The 22,073-nt window shown below is 27.4% G+C and overlaps 1 protein-coding gene across 1 annotated transcript; it reads left to right on the top strand.

Moving 5' to 3' along the window:
• Positions 1–1,132: 1,132 nt before the first annotated feature.
• On the top strand, positions 1,133–12,904 carry LOC112591092 (forkhead box protein D1-like). The gene is made up of 3 exons (XM_025334749.1): positions 1,133–1,576; positions 6,658–7,408; positions 11,726–12,904. The coding sequence occupies exons 1-3, from the start codon at positions 1,256–1,258 to the stop codon at positions 11,866–11,868; spliced, it is 1,215 nt and encodes a 404-aa protein (XP_025190534.1). The 5' UTR covers positions 1,133–1,255; the 3' UTR covers positions 11,869–12,904.
• Positions 12,905–22,073: the final 9,169 nt, after the last annotated feature.

Here is a 22,073-nt window from a genome sequence, read left to right on the forward strand (position 1 = left end):
AGGCAATGGGCTCATATCCCGACACTGCGCCATTTATTTTCCGAGTAAAAAGTTATACGCTGCAACAGTATACCACGGTCAGTTTACAGTTTGTTCCTATATTTCGCCGTACAATTTTTGACGTGTTAACACGCGCGTAGTTGTGTAGGCCATATTTCACTATGCCCACACAGTATTACTGCAATCGGAATCAATCAATTATAATATAAATAATATAATACACACATCGAACACCATAAAACCGTCGATCGAATCGTTTACGGATTATATATATATATATATAATTATATCTATTATTCACACGCGATTACTGTATTATATTAGGTACGCGTGTGTACCTATATATCAGGCTACACGACTATATGTCTATATGACTATATACATGTAGATTATTTTGAAATGCACATAGTGCCGTCACTCGCGGCGCACTCCGCACGGGTATTGCCAAATCGAAGAGCGTATACGCTTGGAGCTTTACGCGTGTAATTCGTCATCAGTCGTATATACGACATGATATATGTATTGTTGCAATCGATGTATATAGTTATAACACCGCGCGTTTCTGCGCGATTTTAACGCATTCCCAACGCGTTATTATGATTTATTTGGCGTTTTAGATTTTTACTCACGAAAACGACAAAATAATAATATATTACAGCACGATGGGTGTTGTACGGCATTTACGCGCGGCGTTGGCACTTTGCCGAGGTGTCGGCGTCGTCGAAGGCTGCATGCGTGTCCCTCTACAATCATTATCATCGTTGTTATTACGGTACCACTATCGCATTATCGGGAACGTCGGTGGTCACGGATTGGCCGACGACCGTCCTGCCCATTTTTTCCTCTCTGGTCCAGCCGCCGCTCCGCCCGGGGTGACAGTCCGCCCGACCGCTCCAACCGGTTGCATTAGTAATGCGTGATTAGTGTACGACGGGTGTAAACAACGGTCCGTACAGCACACACGTTTGCGGTGAACGTTCGGTGTAAATATATTAATATTGTGTATATTACACACGAGTGCGTTAAATATAATATTATAATATTGCTGCTATTTACCGTTTTGTATTTTTTTTTTTTTTTTTTTTGAATTTTGGTTTAAAAAAAAAAAAAAAATTTGCATTAATATAAATTCTTCGTTTTTTTTTTTTTTTTTAACAATAAAATTATTTCGATTATTATTGTCGTGCACGTCTTCACCTCGAGTTTATAACAGAAGAGACGAACGCGCGAGCGCAAGCGTCGTCGAAATAACGGCATGGATATGTTGATCGTTAAGTCCGAGGACGAAAATGACGAGAGGAAAACTCTCTGCAACAGCAATAACAATAACAACAACAATAACAACATCAACAACAATAACAATAACAGTTGCAAGAAGAACAACGGTGTCGGGACGACAGCGAAAACGGTGGCGGCGACTGGCGGTGTCGGGACCGGCAGGTCCGAAAAACCGCCTTACTCGTACATAGCCCTAATCGTCATGGCGATCCAGAGTTCACCGGTGAAAAGGCTCACGTTGAGCGAAATATACTCTTTCCTCCAGCACAGATTCCCTTTCTTCAGAGGTTCCTACCAGGTAAATACGCGCTTTTCATAGTAAATTCTGGGTTTAAACATGATATGATTAGAATCGCTACGGCGTACCTATATAACTGTAGCGCGTGTCTTCGGTCTTTATTTATTCATGTCATAAGTATACAGTGTATGTCGTATACGTTAGCATACAGGTATAAATAATAAAAACGCATATATTGCGCTTAGGTGTCAAAATATTAATCCGTTTTAGTAAAAAAAAAAAAAAAATACGATAAAATAAATAAATAGAATAATGTGAAATAAAACGAATGAATAAATAAATATGTTGAATATAAAGACTGTATAGTATTGTATATAACGGGGTAATATTTGATGTCATGAGATGTACATCTATAGGTAAGTCCTACATAATATAATATTATGCATATAGGCGTGAATTATATACCTATCGTTATTATATTATTTGCATAGTGCATACACTTAATAGTAATAATAGTTAGTAGGTATATAATATATATATATATAGATAATTAAAATACATATACATTAATTATCTTTTTGACAATGATTCATTGATTTTCTTTTTTATTATTATTATTCACTTTATGTAGGTATAATGTGTTCAATTGTACATATTGCATACACTATTCAGTATGTATACTTAGTACAAAAGTAGATTTAACATGTAGGTACCTATATAATATGTATTTATAAAAATATAATAGATATAGGTACTTATTTTTTCATAGTAGGTTAGGTATGTTAGGGTAGGTATGTTTATATTAAAACATTTTAATTCCAAAAATTTCAAATTGTATGCATTATGTTGTATAAAATACAATAAATAACTGACTATAGACAAATATATACATATATGTATTATACTTGTATAATATCAAAATCTATTATTCACCCATATACTTGACTAACTATAACTAATTATACATTAATATATTAATTGTTAACTTCGTTAATTTATTTTAAGCAGTCTTTGTATTAAGCTATATTTTAAAATAAATAATATTGTTATTAGTATATCAGGTATGTAAATAGGTATATAAATGATATCAGTAGCTGTTTATGGTACAGTATAATCGGGAGTAATTTGTCATAGTATAAACCTATAGATAATAAATGAAAAATGAAGAAATATTTATGAAAAATAAAAAACTGAAAAAAAATTCTCATAAAATTATAATATATTATTTTTGCTCAAATGAATTGTATAAATACTTTTTAATATTTTAATTGATATTTTAAGATAATCTTTAAAACAATTTAAAAAAAATAAATTAAACTTAGGTATAATTTTATCCTTTTATTTTTTCTGGGTCAATTTCATTCTTGAAATTCTATTGGCGTTTATTCATATGAATATGTTGTACTTTGTACTTAATATAATTTTACTCTTATAGATTTTACTATACTAAGTATGATATTATATATTGGTACTATAAAATAATGATATATGTAACTTTTTCAAAATTTAAATTTTAATCACATTTAAACAACCAACAGGCAATTATTATAGTTACATCTTTAAAAATTCTGCTTACTACGTTTTTGTTTGCTGCGATATAGTTAGTTGACTTGATATGTGCTTCACTGTTAGTACCTATATTATAAACGGACAACATGTATCTATATACTTACTAAATATAACATAAAACATGATCATAATAACACAATTATAATATTTGAATATTGATAGTTTCTTTTTTTAATGATATACATTTAATATAAAATTTAAAATATTTAAAAATATGATAAATAATTATGATCAGTTATATAAATATTAAATATCGTAGTTAAATGTAGTTAGTTTAAATTAGATAAAAAATTTCACTGTTTGTATATACCTACCTATAGGTACATAATGTATTAATTACATTATTATTATCTAAAATAAATTTTCATAAAACTTAATAAATATTGAACCAGATGGAATGATCAAATTAATGAACAAAATATTTATTCAGGATAAACTACTAACGACTAATGTGATAAAATTTTACTAATTTTATTGGTATTAAAAACTAAATAGGTATACTAAAATTATATTATTTTATTGCCTTACTTATTTAAATTAAAATGTACTTCAGGTAGTTATTAGTACATACTAGACCCATCAAAATGCCTTTATGAGTAAAGGTTAAGAAAAAATTCACATTGGTAGCAAATTACAGTACTGCTAAAAATATGCCATATTTTAATGATAAACCATAAACATATCGTGGTAATCATTATAACGATTAACGAAGTCTTCTCATAGAACCTATAGATCTTAATACTTATAATATAACTAATATTTAACATAAATAATAATGTAATGGTAATAACTAATATAATAAACATTGTCGGAATTTAACACAATATTAAAATGTTTAGTACTTATTATGAGTTAGTAATTTTGGCCGTGTTACTGAATAGAAACAATTAGCAGAAGGCACTATAAAGTAGATACAAATAATTTTATTATAACTTATAACTAGGGCTCTGATTTTAAAGCATAATAAATAACAAAAAAAGCACAAAATTGTTTTAGAAAAGCAAAAAAAAAAGGTATGATCAAAAATGAATTAGTTATAAATTTATAAAATTGAAAAATTGATTTAAATTAAAAAAAGAATTAACTACCCTATATTTTGCAAGATTTGCAGTAGTGAAACTCTGTTATCTGATAGAATGTTTTATATCCATAATCTATATACGTTTAATACATTTAACAATTAAGCCGATAACGAAAACAATAATAATTCAAGACAATCATTTTAGTCCGTACTCCAGGTTTTCACATTTTTAATAAGAAATGTGAAAACTTGGAACATAATTAATAAGTTAAATTAATTTTTTTTTATGATTATAGAATAATAAACATAAAAAATTCCACATCTGGAATAATTGAAAAAGAGCAATAAAAAAAGCAAAAATAAATTGGTTTATTTGGAATTAGAATAATTATGTGAAACGAATTTATGTATAAAAATTAGATTTCTATCTTATTCATGAAAAAAGAAGCATTTGCTTTAAAATCTAAGCCCTACTTATGACCAAGGATTACACGTAAATTACTCATGAATAAGTACAATATTGTAATGTGAAATGTTTATAGTTTCAAAAGTCGAGATGAGATGATTGTTTAAAAAGGAACAATTTCATTCACCTAGGATGAATTTTTCTTTATAGTCAGTTTTGTATTAATTATTTAAAAAAAATGTTTAATATTATGAACAAGTTAGGTAACTATAGGTAATTCTCTCACAAAATTAGTATTAGTATATTATCTATTTGATTAATAATTTTTCTATTAAAGTAGGTGTGTTTCAGTTTTCTCGTGAATTTAGGGTATTCGACAATTATGTCATAAAAAATATTTATGTTTCTACTTTATGTCATATTCGTACAGCATTCATTCACTTTTAATTATCAAGACTTCTAATGGTAAATATTAAGTTGTTTTCGTGGAGTTAACATATTTTTTCTTTTGTATTGAAAATTTATAATGTGTGCTTTTAATACTTAATTTACCGAAACTATATTAAAAAATTAAGGATAAATATTTAAGATTTATTAATGCGATTTTAAAAACAATTGATTTTAATGATATTATGTAATCAAACGATGTAAAACTTTTTATTTATGTCAAGCCAAACAAGAACATAAAACTCTAACATTGATTACTACGTTTTTATAAGGTTCATATCTCTATTTGAAAATATAACAATATGATTTTAATTTTTAATTATATAATATCAACTTTTGTTTTTTTTGCGTTTGGTTGGCTATGTACCTGCGTGACATATGGCCATTTAATAATTATTATTAATGGTTGGAACTTAGAAATAATATACTAGTTGTTGTAGCAGCACTATAATAACACTTTTTTTTTATATTTATTTTGTTTGTTTTTAAAACAATGTAGATATATAATACAGTGTTATTTCAGTAATTACTAATTATTAGCAGTAAAACTTCTTCAAAATTTTCTATTGTAAATAGCGCAAATTTTAATTTTAATACTTTGAAATTTAATTTTTACAAGAATTTACAGTTTATAATTTGTATTTTATATCATATATATATATATATATATTTTTTAATAATCCCAAAATAAATAAATAAAATTCATTTAAAATTTAAAAAAATGTAATCACAATATATCCCAACGAATTATGTACCTGCTATATGTGTCGATTTTATGGACATTGGATACTTCAGGTTATCAGTTTCGCTTAAGATTTTACTCACTAGTCACTAGTACCTATTATTTACATAATGTATTATGATTAATAACTGAATAACAATACAGTGTATTTTGATGCGCTCTATTAAATTTTCATAAAAGTTGTGATATGATTATACGAGTATAGTGATATTTTTTAATTTGTATTATTCTATTATGAATTAAATAATCGTATAGCGCAGTTAAATTAAGTTAGGTAAAAACACATCTAAACCGAGTGATGATTCCCAACAGTTCCGACCACTGATAATTATATTATATCATGCCCAATTTAAACCTATCATAAAAACTAAAAAATTCTATGTATAATTCAATTGTTTTCATAATAATATACTTATATTTTCGCACACATAATTATGTATAAATATTTTTAAGTTCAAATAAATATATATATAAGTAATTTTCCGTATTTAGTGTAAATATTTTAGCATACATATTGTCTCCTTTTAATGAAACGATGTATATATTGATCACACTCACGCGGAGGTCTACTTAGATTTAATATGTGCGTCTCGAAAAAACCCAAAATCAAAAATTGCCCTAATAATAATTTAAAAATTTAATTTAAATTATTACATAATAAATCATAACATTTTATAGTTGAATATTTATTTTTATCCTTTCTGAATCATCTCTCCCCTTATATGCACCACAAATGCTATGTTGCATGGATCGTATTATGTAAAACAAATACGTAAGTGAAAATATTATATTTGATATTAGTAATACAATAAATGATATATATCTACATGTGTTGTATACTGAATATAATTATAATATATTGGGCAATTAAATACACGTCATTTACATGTGCGCATACATTATTAATTAAATTATAATATATTGATCTATGTAGTAAAATGAATAGTTTTTCACAGGGATGGAAAAATTCAGTGCGGCACAATTTATCACTAAACGAATGTTTTATCAAGTTGCCAAAAGGGCTGGGACGTCCGGGAAAAGGTCACTACTGGACAGTGGATCCAGCGTCGGAGTTGATGTTCGAAGAGAGCTCATTCAGACGAAGACCCCGGGGATTCCGTCGCAAGTGCCAACAGAAGACTGTTGGACCGATTGGTGGCGTCGGTAGTAGTTACCAAACGTCACAGTACCATCAGCACCTCCACCATCATCATCATCACCAGAACCTACAACTGCAACAACAACAACAGCATCATCATCTTCCGGCCGTCCAACAGCAGCAACCGCAGTCGTTGCCACAGACGCAATCGTCACCAATTCTGCCACCTCCACAGCCACCACAACCTCCACAGCAGCAGCAGCAACTGCAATCAGTCACCACTCAATCACATTCGCAACAATCGCAATCACAGTCACAATCAGCGGCTTGTTACCTGCATGACCAATACGATTACAAGGACGCAACAACCTCGGTGGTCGCGGGATACCACCACCAGCAACAGCAGCAACAGGACTACAGTAGTGGTACAGGCGGTGGAGGAATTGGCATTAACAGCGGTGGAGGGTACTGCAGCAGGAACGATCAGTTGGACCATTTTGCGGCAAACTTTTGGCAAAGTCAAAAGTCTGACGGTTACGTCGGCGGCACAGGAGGTTACCAAGAACAGTTTGATTACGGTTGCCAGTATAACTTGACTCACGATAATGGTGAGTACCTATTTTGTTTTTATAATTAAAACCTATTTGTTATTTATATTTAGTCATAGCTATACGTACACCTAAACTGTTCAGTGTTAAAGAGTGCGATCAAATACTTTATAGAGGTCGTTAAATCGATTATATTATACATGTATACCTACTTAATATTTGTGCGAGTGGTTGAGTAAAAAAGACACGTCGACAATAAATATGCGAGAAAGTTTGTTGTAATGTGCGATGACTGGAGTGTTTGACCACTCACGGGGTGTAGGTTAATAGTCAAGAGAGCAATAACAAATTAATTAGAACTGTATATAGTATCACCTGCCGGCTGTGTCATACCACAGTCCTAAAAACAAAAATTTGCCCATCGAGCGTTTTGATTATTTCGATTTTAGGTTTTAACCCAATAAACTATGTCTGGTTGTAAAAGGTTTTTTTTTGCATTACACATATCATGTTACACATAATATGTGTGGTGCATTTTATGTCAATGATCCTATTGAACAATCCTCCATATTATGGATAAAATATATATCCCTTGCTATACTCAAGTGCTTAATAATCTATGTCATTATAATATTGCATGTGTGCGATGTGTCTATAAGTTATGAAATACTACGTATAATAGAATATATTTTTAACATTTTTATGAATTATAACTGTTTTCATAAAATATTTCAACTCACAGAAAAAAATTAAAAGAAACCAAATGTATAATTATATATTGAAAGATTTAATTATAAAATGAATAAGTAAAGCATAATAAATGTAAAGAATATAATAATTTTAATAGGTAATAAACAACAATTTAAATTTTAAAATTGATCTTCAAAAATGAAAAACTAAGCTTTTCAACTTTTTTAAACTAGGTTTTTAATTATATTTGTAGTTTTTTAAATTTAAGAATTATTTTTATACTAAGCGAAATATTTTCTTGTTTTATATTTTTAATAAATGCATTACGTGAAAATCTGAATAATTAATTCGAGAATATTAGTCTCACTGTAAATTATCTGAGTTTTTTTGTTACACTACTGCTTTTGTATATTTATTTATAATATTATACTATTACTATATTATCATAAACTCATAAATAATGTCTGTTAATATTTTAATTCCAAAATTATGTTGTCATTTCATAAATCAGATATGACTAACAATTCGTCAACGTTTAAGTAATTTATGTTTATAAGTATAATATACACAATTAAGTTTAATCGATTTTATTTATAAATTACCTAGGTACACATTTTTAGTAACTTATAAGTAAAAAAAACCCAATAAAACATTTGTGACCAAAATGTATAATAAGAATTTATAATAGTACTACGTGAATAATAAATTTATATGATAATAACTGAGATCAATCGTTTAGTTATCCTATTTTCTTAATATTTTTTTTAAAAATAATAATAAAATACGGTGTATGTGTATGTATGAAAATTATTACTAATTACATTGTAGTATTAATTACTTTAATATATTATATATATCGTTATTGAAAAAAAAATATTATACGTTTGGAATCTTAATCTATATAAAATAATAATAAAATCAAAAGATTTATTCTTAATATTACGACAAAGGCTATACAATTTGTATATCTAAAAATTAAAAGTTTTATTAAATATTTTTTTGCTGTATGAAATAGTAAGAAAAAAACAAATTAAAATGTATTCTTTGGTAAGAATATTTATTTAATTTTAAATTTTTATTACATTTGAAATATGTCAAGTACCTATACTTATAATAGGCGCAGTGTGTTCAAATGTAATGGAAGCTGAGCGAATAATTTACTGCATTGACTTCGGATCCTTTTCATCACTCAAAACTATTAATTATAATAACAATTATCATTTATTCTGACGTAATAAAATAATTATTTTTTATAAAAATTAAAAAATAATCAATACCATACGATGGAATATTATATGTGTTGACTATAAATGTCTTTCTGTATAAATAGTTTACAACAACAAAATGCAAAACATTTGGACAGGTGCAGTTCAACTGCATTCAACTGCAGTTAAAAACCATTTAAAAACGAATCTGAGATTGGTTTACTCGGATCGCTTGCCAAATAACATACTTTAATGATTTATGAGATTTTCTAATTAAAAAAAAAAAAAAATGCTGAATTTTAAAATGAACTCTTTAAAGTATTATAAATGTATTCGATTATAAAAGTATCTTAAATTTATTATCTAAAAGAAACTGCTTTTCCAGATTAAGCTTTTAGAAATTTTCCATTAGACGTCGTTAATATAGAAATAATTTAATAACACGAATATACTCGTATTTTATATATTTTATAAATTGGACTTCGGTCCCGCTATAAAGGAGTCGTAAAGTTTAAAGATAAAATTACTCTTATTGTTTTTGATGAAAGCAGCTAATGTTTTTCTAATTCTCTAAGACTAAAATGAACGAAAAATTGTTAACATTATTATTATTTTACAATTAGCCACCGCACAAACGAAACAGTAATTTTACCCGACCAAATCTTTTACCGAAAAAAAGCCCTGTATTGCCCAAATTAAAAATAAAAACGTAATCCTACGTAAGGTACGTACTAAGTACGCTCAACTGACCACGAACATTAATACAAATGATTTGAATTAAAACTTTAACGCTATAATATAGAGATACCGTTGGTGCACACGGACAAAACGGACCTAATGGTTATTACGAGCTGCTAACACAATAATCCTCAAGCGTCGTATGCACCATAGTCACAGCCGCACTATAATAATACTTGTGATATTGAAACCAAGTGGCATGGATAATTCGAATATTTATCGTTATTGTTATTGCCGCGCAGAAAACCGTAAGCTACGGGTAGACACTAACCAAACGCAACGGAGCAATAATAATAAAACAACACGAGCGCGTGAATTAAAATAATAAAATCACCACGCTAATATAGTTATCATCTTCGTGTCATTACGCGTACCTATAACACTCTTAAAACAATAGTGATGGTTTTGTTGGAATCTCCGAACTATGCGGTGTACGAGAGTATCTAAAAATCGTCATAATATTTTATAATATACTTTCAGGACGATGGTTTTTTTTTTTTTCAAATCTTCTACTCAAAAATGTCACGGTTAACGAATTTTCATTCTCTTTTTATTTTATTTTTTTCTTCGATAAATAAATCATTATTTCTACTAGTCAGAGTAATAAATAATGGTATCGATGTGGCTTTTGTCAATACAGATTTACTGAGTATTCGTGGGGCCGAATTTTAAACATGACGTTAATATCTATCTATACATGTACACAGACATATTATTATAGTCCGACGATTTCAAAAAGTGAAACAAACGCAATCTTTGTGTGCATATCGTTTAGAACGTACGACATGGCGGTTTTAGTTGTTTACGAACAGTGTTTAGGTCGCCAGCACGCATCGTTTAAACGCGTCTCGTTGTGCATTCATAAAAAATAAAAAATAAACCCCCGTGGACCAATTTTATATCACATGTTGGCAATAAACAGTGTGCTGTGACTGAGAAATAGTGTCGTATAAAAAGAAAACCTCGTTGTCTTATTATAATAATATAACATAATATAATATACTTAACATAAATGGGTCAAACCGTGTTTTTTATGCGTATTGATATAATATTTTTTATTCTGACCTACATATTATTATTGTGTACGATACGATCCCTTTGACCTCCACGCATTTAGACGACCGCAATGTCTAATTGTGTGGGTTACCCCCTCGGGTGAGCACTGCAGTGTTGACGTGTGTGCTACAGTGTATAATGGCCACCATTATCCATATATTATATTTATATACATCAGACATACACGGTGTCACAGGGAGCGAGAGTCGAAAGTATTTAATAATAATAATAATAATAATAATATAATGTGCAGAGTTGGGTGCAAGATGACGACGAGTGTTTTGCACCATGTATAGAGTCGCATTATATACATCGAGGTATTTAATTATTTTCGTATGCAAGGTCAAGAGGTTTCGTCACCGACCGCGTAGGTCCTCCGAAACGCACGTGGCCTTGTCAAAATATATAATATATATAATTTAAAACAAAACCACTTGTTGACTGTGAAATACGATGACATATTTTTTCCTTCTTAGTTAGACGTGTCAATTTCGCCACACATTGGCTAAAAGTCAAAAAGGTACAAGTGGCCAAGTGGGTGTGAAAAATGTATATGCGCTCGCAGACGCCAGCCATTATAATATCATATTTTTAGTCGTCTAGCGTCTGATGACGACGGCGACGTTAATCTGTTATTTTATCGAACACCTATTAATCTTATTATTATTATTAAATCAATTCATTTTAGGTTATAGCACGGTCGCGAGAAGATCAGCGACTGCGGCCGGCCAGACACAACAGACCGTCATGGACAACGCTATGAATGCCAGTAGCGGATTACCACAACACATAAGTCTCCACCATTATTATGACTGTCCGAAATTTTGTTAAGCTGTCACAGTTTGTGTACATATGTATATGGTGTGTATCGCGTATATATTGAAATGTCGTGTTTAAAAAAAAATATTAAACGTATATATAAATACAGTAACATATTAAAAACTGTAAATACCACTCAAATCGGGTATAATGTTCTTTTGTGTATAAATGTAGAATAAGTTATATTTTTGCTAAATGTATATTTGATTTTATCGTACATCGCGAAATATATATTATAACATTCGTCGTTAATATTAAAATGGATGGAAAGCCAAATCCGTATATTGAAGCATTATATAGGTTATCGCATGATTCCTTTCAATAATATGTCTTTCACAACTATAAATGAATATTCGAATATTTTATCTTTAATCTGAATATTATGATTACCCGGAAATTCTCATGAAGCATTCATAAAACATTTTATAACTGGCTTCAGCGCGAGGAGTAAGTTATGAGTATTTTTAGTTCAGTACAATATATAATATTATAAAAGTGCGAAATAAAAATATTTTAAATTCATTTGGGATAGTATTATTTTTTTTCTTTAAAAAAATGTTTTGAGACAACGAACATATTTCTTAGTTTATCCTTTGGAGAAAAGTTTTCACCATTATAATTCAAACATATATTAGCGAAATAAACTTCCAGCGGATATAAAATAAAATGTCATATTAAATTAAGGATAACAACAATAAATTTAATTACTTAGTATATTGTGTACAACAACATTATTACTTTGTTTTAGTTAGATACATGTCGTGAAGTTTTATTTTTTTAGATTAAAGTGTGATGTATATAATTTATTTATTAATATATAATTTTTTTTTTTTTACATTTTGTAAATAATATTATAATTGGTCCAACCATCAGTTGTGCGAATACAAATATCAAACGTCATCTCTAGTCTCTTTCTACATAATTATTAAATTATATCGACAAAACGTGAATGTTCGATATTTCGTATTGAATAAAAGGCTGAATATAGTAAATTTAAATCAATGTGTATCACATGTACATTATGTAAATAGTTAAACGATTATTTTAAGTAGGTACTATTAAAACTATTTTGTTTAGAAATAAATCATTACGCGCAGAAATCATTATTTTAGAAAGTGTATAAATATTATATAATACATAGTATTATAACGTACTCGCTGTGTACTCTATAGACATTATAAATAGTGTTTTTAAAGTGTGTATTTTTTTTGGTTTTTCGCGACAAATCTCCTACGCATTAATCACCGTGATATGATGTACCTACATACAAGGAGCAGATCGTTAAAGACGGGAGGTGGAAATTAAAAAAAAAAGGTTAAAACGTTCAAGACGGTAAACGCGGTAGGTATTGAATATTCGTAGATCCTCAAACGGACCACCCGTACCCATATGTGTGGTACTCAGAAAAACACACTTGTACAATATAATATATACATGATATATTATATTATTATACATTACCATGTCATGCGGACTTTTGAAATACACAAAAAATCGTTTTATTTTTATTATTACTTTTTTTTTTCGTCAGAAACGCCGATTTTGCTGAACATGTGTTAACGAGCGAGTGTTGTATGTGTTTCCCTGCGCGCGCCTCGTGTTTAATAGTTTACAACACTTTTCCTCTCCCAACACGTGTATGTGTGTGTGTGTGTGTGCGTGTGTGTTCGCGCGCGCGCGTACCTACATCGAACTTCTAGACAATAAAATGCATCTGAAACATAAACAGAATCCCTTCGTGTAAACATGGCCCAGAGTCAAAGAATTCGTACCGATTTCGTATCCTTTAATTTTATATAAAACAAAAAAAAAAAATAAATACATAAATTAAAATTAAAATCGCCCCCGGAAGAAACGACCGAGAAAGCAAAATAAGAAATAAATATATATAATATGCGTTATGAATAATCAAACTTTTATTATTTTTATTTAACATTTTTACATTCACTAAAAATATAATTTTATAAACGGTGGTGGGTGTATGTGGTTTTTATATATAGATACTCTCAGTACCTAGTGCGTTCAGTATCGCAATCGGTTATTTATCTATTTTACCAGTAATATCACTATACATGGACAACTAATTAATTATTTTTTAAAGTAAAAAAATGTTTTCTTTTAGATAATACATGCCAATAGAATAATTATAATTATATGATTGTTCTTTTCTAAACATGTTGTTTTAAGTAACTATAATGATGGAATGTGAAACATTTAAGTTTTGGAAATAATAACCCAAAACAATAAAACCAATACTGGCGGAATCGATGAACCCTTTTCTCTATTAGAAAAAAAAAGCCAGGCAGAATCGATAGAAATCCCTCGGCATTGATGCAAAGCTCGTAACGTCTAACGTGAAAAACATTTCATCATAGAAAAAAATGTGGATCGATTTTTTATTTACTGAGTACACGTCATATTTCAATGTTACAATAATATCATAAATGTAGAACGTTTTCGTAAATATATACGAGTAAGTTATCTCTATTGAGTCTATATCGTTATCCAACTTAAACTTACATGTGTAAATATTTAATGCAATATTATGTACATCAACATAATACTACACATATTTGTCCGTCTGTTTCACTGTAGACTATAAATAATAAATAAAATAAACAAACCTATGCAATGTACCAATATATTTTGGGATACCTTCACCTATAAAATATTCAATAAAAGAGTAAACCAGACTCAAATAGTATTGTCGTATTTAATAATATTTTGAAAATAACTTAAATAAAAACCCATGATATGTTTAGCTTTGCGGGTATAGTACACGATTTTAATGTGTCGTTAAATTGATTTGAAAACTTGAATTGAAAAATCACGAATAAATCAAAATTGGACGATACCTAATGATCGTATAAATATATTTTATTTATATTTTTTTAATAATAACCCGTGGAATTTGTTTATTTTTTTATTATTTCTTAATATAAAGCTCTGACGCCCACTCAATGACTTTTAGTACAAAGCAGGAATGAACGAATTGAAACTATAACAGTTTTTAGAAAAAAACTGTAACAAAATTTTTAGTAGTAATTATAAATCTATTTTCACTTTAATTGAATACTTTGTTAGGTATACAGGAATATCATATTCATATAAATAATAATAATAATAATAATAAAAAATTATTATCTATATTTGACTATTATTTATTCATTAGTCAGATACACAACAAATATATTTATTATTTATACTGTATTACTAAACCACCTGCAGTACCTATTGTCAAAAAATAAATTTAAAACAACTATAAATGAAACAGTGTACATACAAATAATATTTATTGCCACGATTGCTGACATTTTTTGAAATATATAATGTGCACAGACTGCATGATCACGTACAGTGTAAGTACAGTTGCTTGGTTTTGTCTTGTGCCAAAACTATCGAACTGTTTTTACGTTTTTCTGTGCCAAAATAAAAAAATATAAAAAAAAGTGTCTAGATATCTGTAAGATAAATTAAAATGGATTTAATTTTACGACAATATGTATTTTATTTACAACGATATATATTTTGGGGGTATTTGACGTTAATCAGATAGCTATTTCAGGTTTTTAGTAAGACAATTAATATCTAAATCAACAAAATTTGTCAGTTTAAAAAATTTTAATTAATATATTTTTTAATTGTTTAGCGTTGCGTTATTATAAAATAATATAATATTGTAACTTCTTGTTAAAAATTGAATTTATCTAAATACCGTAATAGAATAAAAATAGGTTTATAGTATAGATTAATAATATCTTTAAGTAAATCAAAAATATCAATGGGTATAATAAATTTCATGAACATATAAAACATGTAAGTTATAAGTTTTAAGTTCCCACAAAAAATATTTTTACATTATAACTAAATAATTTACATTACTATTGATGTTTTAAATAAGTAATTTCGATTGAACTTGAACTTAAAATGTCTATTAAAAATAATTGAATTTATATATATATATATATATATATGTATACACTTTTTAGATTTTACGATTTTATAATAACTATTTAAGAGAAATCTCATATTTAATTTTCAAAACTATGAGGTAATAAAACTTAAATACTCATAAAAAAAAATGTTGTGACTCTAAATGTTCAATAATTTTTAAATGGGAAATGATTCACTTATAAGAACTTTGTATTAAATTTTTAAGCATTTTTTTCATTCATACATTTTTAATTAACATTAATAAAAAAAAAAAAAAAAAAATTGAAAATTTCAATTGTCTATGAATATTTTAGAAAAATTCAAAATATTTTAAATATTATACGCTACATAGAAAATAACAATATAAATAATTCATGAAAATTTCAAGGTTTTGTGGTTTTTTTTTTAAATAATAATAAATACGAGTAATTTAGAAATCAATTTAGTTAAAAATCTGGCTTAACGTAAAAATATTTGTTTTTCTTAATTTTTTTGTTTGTTTTTCATGATAATAAAAAAAGTGCTCAGAATTTTTAATTTTGACATTTTTAAATTACAAACTAAATCTTATTTCCTATTTAAAACCACTGTTTAAGTTAAAAATTGAAGCATTATATCAACAGCTCATCGTGTGTACTTACAAATAAAAAACGCATCATTGTAAAATTAATACAATCATCGTTCCGTTCAAAATCTAAATAATTGATATAGTGAATAACTCATTATCGTAAACATTTGAAAATCAAATATTATCAAAATTTGAACTTCAGTGGCTCATAAAAGATAATTGCGACTTTTTAATTATTAGCAGTAACACAATAATATATGAGGAATCTAGTAATTAATTTTCGAGCTTTAAAAATATTTAAATATATGATAATTTTGAAATTTTCGTGTTTTTGATAAATTTTGTAAAACTTTTAAATTTAAACGCTTATTAAAAAACAAATAATTAATTGGGATGTAAACAATATATGAGGAACCTTTTTCAAGTTTTATCCTACTCAAAAACAAAATTTTATAATACGTAAATTAAAAGAAAAAACTAAAAATGTCAAAAATATATATACCAAATTAGGTTAAAAACAGGAAAAATATTTTTAAGTGATACATTGATATTGTATATCTACATTTAGTAAATAGTAAATTATGTTTGTATGAATTTTTATTGTTCTATAGTTATTTATTTTTAAATCTCACAAAAAAAAAAAAACAATATCAATTTCGCTTAAGAATTTCTTTTTGTTCTTATTTTTTTTTCCTAACTAATTTGAAAAGTTTTGGAATTGTTGATTCTCAAATTACCAATTAGAATTTGTTACCAAGAGACCTCTCAAAGTTTAATATTTAATCATTTTCACTAACCCGAATGGCCGAATGGTGATTTCAGGTACTAAAAAAAAAAAAAAAACATCATTGTAAAACTAATACATTTATAGATCTACTCAGAATTTAAAATTTAATATTTAACACGTTATTATTTGTTAATTATAATTATTTGTACCATAATATAACACAAACAACTGGAAATTGTATCACGTGTAAAATATGTTGTTTTAACTATAGTAATTATATCTTATAATCTTTATGACTTCATATATACCTATTCTATACTTACTCTATACTCTATAGTTTACAAGAATTAATTTATGTAATTTATTCAAGTGTAATCAAGTGTTAAAATTTATCTTATTTTTCATCATATTGCATAATAATTGTTTAACATCTTAAGTTCAAAGTTTAAAGATTAAATTTTTTAGAATCTAAACAAGTATTATTGATTCTTATTTCTATTGATGTATAGTTTTATCTTTACGTCAATAAGAGATCTGCGATAACACAACTACTCTATCACTGTCGTGACAATTTATTTTTTTAAATGAACTAACTTTGCATTCCGAGTCTAATTTATTTGACATTGACACAAGTCTTTTTTTCTTCAGGTGATAATATGTGATACGATAGAGTCTTATTAATCTGGACTTTACTTATAATAGACCGGACCCTGTCCGGGTCACATGAAGTCCGGATTTAAATGATATCGGCTTTAAAACATTAATTTAATACTAGTTTTAGATACTCAAAACAGTTTAAATCGTTGAATTGCTAGTGGAATTATAATGTATTGATTTATATGAAATGTAAAAACGAAAAATAAATATGCATGTACAATTGAAATTACAATAGGTTTAAAAATTAACACCGACTTGGGTTAACAGATTATCCGGATATAAGCTTGACTTTACCGTATACGCAGGGACATAGTGTTAGTTATTTACGCTTTACGATGATCATAATATTATGAATGAAATGTAGTTTTGCAAAACTGTGAATAAAAAAAGTTAGATTCTGCATTTCATTCATAAACAGTGGGTATTATTATACTATATGGTACCAACTAATAATTACTAAAATTAGGTACCTATACACTATAATATTTCAAACTTCGATTTCGTTGCCATCATTAATTAGTTACGTTAGTTATTATTACCTTTATTTATCGCATTAATAATATCTGTTAAATAATGTCCATACCTGTAATGTTCATAGGCCGTATTATTGATTCACGTCCATGTAACATCCTTTATACATATTCGATCGATTTCAGCCGACGTCATCACCTAACGCGTTTTCTATTTGACCGATTCATGAGCACATATCACGCCCACTTTAGGGAGATATCACAGCGAAACATTTTGCCCCGTTTACGCGAATTATTTACTATTTTAATACCCGTCGAAACGTGGTGTGTGTGGACTTGTGGGCAGTAGTCGATAGTCGATAATCTCGCTTGTATACTACATTTTATATATCCTGAAGTAAAGAAGTCAAATATTAAATTTAGTATAAAATATATACGTGATGATTCACCAATTGGCAATAATGCACATCTCTATTTTTTCTTTTAGTAATGCTCCAATACAAATTATGGTTTTTGGAATTTTTAAGCAAGTTTGATCAAAAACTATATTTGGAATTGGTTTATACATTTTTTACCATTTGAGAGCAGTTTCTCGTGAGTTGTAGCTACGAAATTTCTTTTAAATCGCTTTTTTTACTATAAACTGTTAAATAGATGATTTTTTTGAATCTTGATACCCCGAATCAAACTTAACTTTCAATACTGTGGATAATATTATAGTCCAATATAATAGGTTTATCAGATCTTGGGATACAATGATTTGAAATTTATATCAATTTACAAAAATCTTATAATTTTTAAAACATATAATATAACTATAATATAAGAGAATACGGTACTACCAGACTTTTTACTGGATCTACCTATATTATATATTTACTTATATACTATAGACATTTAATTTTCATTAAATCAGAAGTACTTGAAAATATGATTTCTTAGCATTTACACAAATTCAAAAGTCATACTTAAGAAAAAATACATTATGCAAAACACATTTAAACACCGATATGTTATTGTGAAACACTTTGTATACTTTGAACTCTTACACGTAAATGCTGTCTACAGCTGTAGTATAGTAATATTTACGAGAAAGTTGAAACGGCAAATATTTTGAAAGCGGTGACTAAGTGCATTAATACATTATATTCGGAACAGATATTGTAGATTTTTTTCATATTTGATAGGCATTTCAAAACTTACCTACTCTACACATGGAGTTATTTAAAACTAAAACTAATATCGTAGATATGTACGGTATTGTACGAGATTATTTCGTCGGTATACTATTATTCAATCAATCTATTCATTATTGCAGTCTACGGTACAATGCAGATGATTGAAAAATAAACAGAATCAAAGTCCATTGGAAAATTTCCATTAAATAAAATAATGTATTAAAAACATTAAGCAATATATTAAGCACTTATTATAATATATTTTTCGTCTTTTTTTTTTCATGCCACCACCGATAAATGTGCATTACTTCACATTTAGAATCTTTAATTTTTTTTTCATCCCATATTATACAAATATACGTTTATTTGTCTGTATTGGAGACACACATCCGCGAGCCGCTCTTTATTATACATAGCGGCCCGCCGCCGACAAAGGATTAGATCGGAGAACGATATCCATTAAACATCTGGTGTTTTAATTTTTTGAACCAGTGTGAAAATACACTATCGGTTTGTATGTACATTTTTATTGACACGCACTGTATTGTATGCGTAATTATATTATATTTTGAGTTTAGTTATCAATTCATGAATAGGAACACGGGATCGGAAGTAAGGAATATAATACCCGCGTAAATTTCATACTGATGTGTAGGTATATCAAATGTTTATACTATTATTTACATGCACTGTCGCACTTGACAGGTAACAGCCAACAGGTGTGTATACAACTTACTTTTGAAGTTTTGCAGGCAAATATAATTGTACTACGCCTGCGCACTGTATGATATAGGTATAGTGGTGTATGTACGATCAAAATAAATACACAAAACAAATATTTATTACAGTAATGATAATGGTGTATTTGATAGATTTTCCTTTTAGTTAAAATATTTCAAACTCTGTTAACAATATAATATTAATAGTATACCTGCAATGATAATAATAATTATAATCATGATGAAATATATATATATATTATATATATTACGAATTACCATAAATAAATTGACTTAGCTTAACTTACAAATTATTTAGCATGTTAATTGATAGGGTTTCCAAAACATTTGAATTGACAACCACTTCAAATTTAAATACCTGGGCAATAAAGTAAGTCGTACGATTACTTATACATTATACTATGGTATAATATCATATAATCTAAAACTATCTCGCTCGATACGTTTGAAATTTTTAAATTTACAACTTGAATTATTGTTGTACATCGTAAGTCTATCACGGTTGTGTATATATTATTCATATCTTGATTTTCTAGTAATTTCTATTCGGCAATTTGACGACCGCGATAAAGCTGAGATAAGATTTCAGTAAACCTACACGTTTTAAAGTTATATTTTAATTATTTTCTCTCAGTAGATTTGAAATATAAAAATGGAATTAAGACATAACAAACGTTTTCAATATTAAAACAGGTATCCAAACTTGAGTTTATTTTTAAATGTTGTTTTTTTTTTTTTTGCGAGTCGTCAATCTGCAAAAAAAAGGACCAATTGTCTAAATAGAGGTATATAAATACTTTCTCATCGTAAGACAACATATTTTATTCTAAACAATTTTACCTGGGCCCTTTTCTATCACAACTTATTGGTTTCACCCAATTTCATACACAAATAAAATTACATGCTATCTATCATTAGATATATATATATATATATATATATATTTATAAATGATATAATATAATAATTTAATTTTACCTACATCATTATAAAACTCTTGTTTGAACGAATAATAATTGTTCACGTAAAAAATCTGCTCAAAAATATTTTTTAACAATGGACCTATTTATAGTTTATATCTAATATATATTATTATATACATATTTATGTATATAGTATAGCATTGACCTATGTATTATAATATTTATGTGTAATATCACTATAAACATATCGAGCGGAAGAGTTTGAGTGGTCTAGTACATTTGGAAGACTTTAAAATAAAAACAATAATGAATTGACTAATATTAATTAACATTGGTACTAAAACTAACGTATTCTATTGTACGAACAAAATAATATAATAACAAAATAATTAGACATTTAAAATATGTTGTCAACGGTTAAAATATGATTTTTATAATATGTGTATATTATATAATATATTTAAAACAGTATTTCCAAACAGGATATAAATATATTCGCATGCAGAGTATTTACGTGCTTGTGATGTATATAATATATATATATATATATATTACGAGATTAAACAATTTGTAAAATTTAAACATCTTATAATCTTGTCCCGTGAAATATTTACTACTTTTATTGGTTATATTGTAATAAAACCCATTTGAAAATGTAAAAGAGAATATCGCTTATTTAGTGTGGAGTATCATGAAAGACACGGACCTGTGATAAATATTACATAAAATCAGGAATAGGATACGTGTTTAATTGATTACATATTTTTCCAGATAATTGTTTGTCAAAATATTGTATACGTTTTTCGTAAAAAAGTATTTAATACTTTTAAAACTGTAGCAAAATAAATAATGGTTTTCAGAGGTCATTTTAAGCTCATCGATTTTTAGACAAATCGCGTTATGTACCTACTAAATTTTTTTTTTTTTTTTTGATTAAATAAAAAATAACAAAAAATAACTCACTATTGTCACATATGATAAGAGATTTCGGATATTCTGAAAAATACAAAACAATATTGTT

Source organism: Melanaphis sacchari, unplaced genomic scaffold, assembly GCF_002803265.2.
Source record: "Melanaphis sacchari strain LSU unplaced genomic scaffold, SCAv2.0 Contig129_pilon_pilon, whole genome shotgun sequence".
NCBI lineage: Eukaryota > Metazoa > Arthropoda > Insecta > Hemiptera > Aphididae > Melanaphis > Melanaphis sacchari.